At 38.6% G+C, this 6,000-nt stretch overlaps 1 protein-coding gene across 2 annotated transcripts in view; it reads right to left on the reverse strand.

Annotated features, from left to right (window-relative positions):
• Positions 1 to 5,272, reverse strand: part of LOC125235422 (forkhead box protein L1-like) — a 34,168-nt gene extending 28,896 nt beyond the window's left edge. Inside the window, exon 1 of one of the 2 annotated variants that reach the window (XM_048141979.1) lies at positions 5,175 to 5,272. In XM_048141979.1, coding sequence (XP_047997936.1) covers positions 5,175 to 5,222 — 48 coding nt within the window. In that variant the 5' untranslated portion in view covers positions 5,223 to 5,272. The other variant, XM_048141980.1, reaches the window with a different exon arrangement.
• Positions 5,273 to 6,000: the final 728 nt, after the last annotated feature.

Genomic DNA, 6,000 nt, shown 5'->3' on the forward strand with positions numbered 1-6,000 from the left:
CCACCCCATGTCTAGCACCCTGAGCTCCTGCTGAACCGAACGACGCCAGGTCGATTTAGGGCGGCATGGTTTGCGCTTTCCGGGTACATTCCAGGTGAGGGCCATTTTGGATAGGTGGGTATCAGGTTTTCTGAGGATGTGTCCAATCCAATGCCATTTCCGCGTCTGTATTTCTTCTTGTACGGGTGCTTGTCCAGTTATTCTCCATAAGTGGGCGTTTGTGATCCAGTTAGGCCAAAAGATACGCAGGATCTGCCTCAAGCATTTGTTCACAAACACTTGGAGTTTTGACATTAGGTCTTTGCGGACAAACCAGGTCTCACACCCGTACAGTAATACGGCCTTTACATTTGAATTGAAAATCCTCAGTTTAGTTCTTCTAGTCAGGGTCGAGGAGCTCCACACCGGTTTAAGCTGACCGAAAGCGGCTCGGGCTTTGTTTATTCGAGATTCAATGTCAGCTTCAGTTCCTCCACTCTGGTCAACGATACTGCCCAGGTAGCAAAAGCTGGTCACTTTTTCGATTGGGTTCCCTTTGATTAGCATTGGAGTTGAATCGGTAGTATTTTGGCGCATTTCCTTTGTCTTGCGGTAGTTAATGCGCAGACCTTCCTTTTCAGCCTCTTCTGCTAGTTCTTCTGCCTTGTTCTGGAGTTGCTCACGCGTGGTTGCTATAAGGCAAAGGTCATCTGCGAAGTCGATATCTTCTAGGTCCTTTTCAGATGTCCAAGGTAAACCTCTTCGTTCTCTGCTAGTGACCCTGCACATCACGTCGTCGAGCACCATTAAAAAGAGCAGAGGGGAAAGCAAACAACCTTGTTTGACGCCTGCCGTGACACTTATACTCTCGGTGAGTTTACCCTTGTGAAGCACTCTACAGGATGATCCATGGTAGAGTGCTTTGATGATGTTGATTAGCTTGTCTGGCACGCCTTTGAGCTTCAGAACCCTCCATATGCTTGTCCATTTTACCCTATCGAAAGCTTTCTCAAAGTCTACGAATAGGGTAAAAACCTCACACTGCATCTCCTGACATTGTTTTAGGACCATTCGCAAAACAATGTCAGGAGATGCAGTGTGAGGTATCTTATTGCAGTGGGAGTTATCTATCTCTATCGCAAAAGCGATAGAGATAGATAACTACGAAAGAGATATTATCGTGAGCGTTTCGTGAGCGTTTGTGCATTCGGCTACGCACACTGAAGTGAGCGAAAGAGAAGATGACACGTATAAGAACATCCCATAAGTGCAGAGGCCGACTACAAATCAGAAAATAGACCATTTTTGGCCCAATAATGGCAATATTAATTGAACTTGTCAGAAAAAGTTGTAATTAGATGATACAGTGGGTGATTTCGATTAAACAGATAGAAAAGCAAATTATTCATGTAATCATATATAATTGTTGAATTTGGTGCTCCCAATGACATTTGAAATTGTTCCAGTTTTGCTTGCAAGTTTGATGTTTGACAGTTCTTCTTTGAAATCCTACTTTGATGGTTTATGCTGTCATTTGCTAGCATTTAGCAACAGGGTTCGATTCGAGGATATATATCGGATATATATCAAGCAGGGTTCGACGATATATATCAATGGATATAAATATCTGATATTTATTATTTGTTTATAAATATTGCAATACAAAAATGGTTTTAAAAAATGTGACATTGATAAAAATATAGTTTTTTTTGTGTTTGTTACTGTTTTCTACTAAATGTTATGCTTTTTAGTAGAATTTTCCTTATCTAAAGTTGTACAGTAGAACCCGGTTAAAACGATCACGTTTAATACGATTTCCCGCATATTACGCCATTTTACGCCGGTCCCTACAATTTAAGACTTGTTTTCAGACATTTTTTCACGGTTAATACGACTCGCGTCCCCGCTTAATACACCATCTAAAACCACCTTATGTATCGTCTATGTGCAATAGCGAAGACGCGATCCATAAATTAAATTATATTGAATATCTTGTTATATCAAATGCGTCCAAATCTCTGCATCAATCTAAAAAAAAGAAAAAAATAAACATCTAACTATGACCCCCCTACTATTACTATTAATAACTATGTGAGGTGTGCAATAAAGAGTATTGTATTGTATTGTATCTCTGTTGAATAGGTACTATAGGTAGGCAATTTATACACCTCACTAATATGTATATCAAAACTACAATTATGTAGACCAAATTATGTCAAAAAGTCAAAACCTTAATATTGATCTATAAATATGTATGAATATGATTTTTGTTTGGTTTTCCATTCTTAATAAACAAATTACATGAAATGGTACTAGTTTTTTTTTCACGTTTAATACGATTTCCCGTATAATACGTTTTATTGGCTGGGTCCCCTTAGAATCGTTTTAAGCGAGTTCTACTGTATTCATAAATAATGCAACAAAATAATACTATGCCTTCTAAAAGTTGATATAATATCCGATACATATCATAAATATCAGATATTTTGATATTTATTATAAAAACAAACCCCAACCCCAAGACGTGTGTACAAAAGGAAAGGCATGGAAAGATTTGCAAAGTCCGGCGTGGCTTCCGTAGCTCAATCGGTTAAGAGCATTGCACGGATTGCAAAAAGGATGCGGGTTCAAGTCCCGCCGGAAGCGTAAAATTTTTCCAGTTTTTCCTTTAATATAAAAATATTTATTATAAATATCGGATATTTTCGAACCCTTTAGCAAGTTTACAGAAGGGAGGAAATGATTACTTGAAATTCTTTATACTCTGTACTTTTAGGTACAGAAATACAGACTTTAGACGTAACAACTAACCAAATTATAAAAGAAAACTAGGTAAAAACTTGAGCATGACAATTGCAAAACAAAGCTGGTGTTTTTCCTTAACATTGTCCTAGTAATGGGATGCGACTTTAGTAGACGTTTAATTTGGAATCTCCTTTCAATTATGTCCATCAGAATCTATATCACAATAAATAAAATTTTTGAGTAAAATCATACCAATCAAAGTTTGATACTGAAATTACTGAATATATTATTACCATAAAATTATATACTTTTACCTGTGTGGTGACGGGTTAAGAATTTCACCACCCCCTTTCTTCCCGTGGGTGTCGTAGAAGGCGACTGTGGGATACGGGTTAAATTGTGGCGTAGGCAAGAGGCTGGCAACCTGTCACTGCAATGTCACAGTTTTGTTTTCTTTCAACCCCTTATTTTGCCAAGAGTGGAGCTGAAGCTTTAGTAGTTTCATGTGCTCTGCCTACCCCTTTATGGGATACAGGCGTGATTGTATGTATGTATGTATATATTAGTAGTATTGTGATGTGGATTATAACATAAAAAAAGGATTCTTGATGGTGGCAAAAATAACATCTCAGAATAATGAGTTAAAACGGGTTTGAGTTTAAAAAGAAATGCCAAAAATAGCACCAAATTGAAGAGGTACGGAAAAGTTGAATGACCAGTTGATGAGGGCACATCAGTGGTTTACTCTGAGAAGTTTGGCATGCAAGATTTTAGATTTAATAATGGATTTTTGTTTATTCTAATAGAATAGCTAAATACTTAGTTTACAGATGTAGTGCGAAAAGGGTTTCCTTCGGAAACATTCGTATTTGTCATGCTAGTTCAGTCAATGTCAGTACATCTTGTACTGAGACTGACTGAAATAGCATGACAGGTTTGTACATGTCCGTAACAACTCGAAGGCAACTCTTTTCGCAGTACATCTGTATTTTTGTCTAATGTCTTAAATTGCAATAGTTACATAACTATGTAATATAAACATTATAAACTGAAATAGATATCATACACGAAAGAAAAAACGGCAAGGCCCACTGGTGGCCGAGCCGGGAGCCGGGATTTGTTCCCTAGTTGTAATATAAACACGTTAAGATACAGGAGCATTCATGATACTAAGAAACATGCATTTAATGTATTTTCACTATCATTTCATTTGCATTAATATTAGACATATCTTGACTAATAACACAAAATAAATCTTGTAGACAGGTTTCATATCTGTCCAGTTACATAGCTTCAAGTTATCTTTCTTATAAGATTAAGTGGCCTTGTTACAACAGATAAAATGGAAACAAAAGATATATACCTATATGCTCTTTCACATACATACCTATAATATAATTATTAGATAGAGCTTAGTTTCAATGTAATATTTTTGTTTTATTTAGATTTTTAATTATATAACTCTTTATAGAAGTTTGAACTCCCAAGAATTTTACAAGATGTAAGTAATTTATTTAGTTTGAAGACAATGTAGAGGAAACTAGAGCATTGCCTCACAGTGACAATTAAATTTAGAACACATCAAGGAAGTGTTTTAAAACTAGGTCACACAAAGGTCTACTGCTATAATTAGACAGCATTTGTCACAGGATAGTCAACCAGTACTGCATCAAAATACTATACATACCTACCCATAACATAACGGTACGATTCCACCATAACACATCAAGGTCACATGTTCCATACCAAAGATAAACAACAGGTAAATTATGCAAACAATAATACTCACTGCTTCTTAACAGGCAAAATAGCACGAATCAAAGTCCACTGAATTAAATATTAAACTGACCATAGGGCAGCTAATTTTGTTATGATTTCCACTCCTTAGCAACGCGCGTTTTACACGGAACCGTAGGGGTGGTGATATAACAACAAGCTTGGTGATTTTCTTATGGGAGCACCACCGTCAACAGCGTTGCTAGGAGACAGGGGTGCGCGCAGCGCGACCGCGTGCTCGCTGCGTCGTGTCCGACGTGGAAGCGCCGCGTGCATTGCACGTGCGGCGTGCGGCCTGCGACGCGACGCTAAGGGCCGTTACATAACGCAGGGACGCGAGCTCGCGGACCACCCGCCCCGAGGACAACAATCCACCGACACGCGTTCCATTTATAGCAGGAGCCCGCGACCGACTCCCGAACTATCCCGACGCTCCTCATGCGTCCCAACACATTTTTAGAACCGCATGTAAACGATACTGCGCGCTCAATACGAGACCGTCGCGAATCTGCCCGGTGCAACGTGATACCAAGATATTTTATTGTTATTCAAGGAGCAAAATACGAAATGCGTAATAATAAATTCCTTTAGGAAACGATGGCATCGGCGCGCGACCACTTGCTGAAGCCAAGAAAACACGTTATTACAGAGTACTGTAGGTGAAATCCACTCACCTTTTGGATGAATCTTTTGAAACACACACAAATTAGAACAAACAACATAAACTATGAAGCAGCATTCCGCGTCCTCCGAGCTCGTAATCAACACCCAATCAAACCATAAACTAAAGAGTAACCTACATAAACATATGATTTGTATTTTTGTGTTCGGATACACGTATTCATAGATTATGGTTATGTCACGTCAAACTTGATTTGACATTTCGTGGCACTCGATTTGACAATTTTACGCTTCCGTGATTTTACGTTATTTTCTTCCTTTAATTGTTTACACAGCTTTTCAATTTATATAGATATTTTGGCAATATCTTTTCTCCTCTTTCATTCTTGCTCAAGGCATAGAAGGGTTTTTTTTTATAAAATAGGCAGCAAACGAGCAGACGAGCCGCCTGATGGGAAGCAGTCATCGCCGCCCATGGACATAAGCAACATCAGGGGAGTCACTTATGCCTTGACGACCTTTGAGAACCTTATGGCCGCTGTACACACATGAATTTTTAAGACTGTCTGTGGGGAGCCTAATACCTGCTTCTTGAAGAACCCCATGTCATAGCGCAAGGGGAACACCTCAGAAGGTAGCTCATTCCACAACTTGCATGTTCTGGGCAAAGCTGGGTTTAGTTGGAAACGTGAAATTCACTTAATAAATATAATAAGGCAAATCAATTTTGTCTAGATCTCTCAAAATCATACGCAGTTGTCTAACGCGTATACGGTCACCTAAAAGAAAGGAAAGAGCTACGAATTAATGTGAAGGGGAGAATTGAAGAAAAGTGTGATCGGCTGTGTAAGAAACTACCTCAAAGAATTCTTAGTGACT

Source organism: Leguminivora glycinivorella, chromosome 17 (assembly GCF_023078275.1).
Source record: "Leguminivora glycinivorella isolate SPB_JAAS2020 chromosome 17, LegGlyc_1.1, whole genome shotgun sequence".
NCBI classification, from domain to species: Eukaryota; Metazoa; Arthropoda; class Insecta; order Lepidoptera; family Tortricidae; genus Leguminivora; species Leguminivora glycinivorella.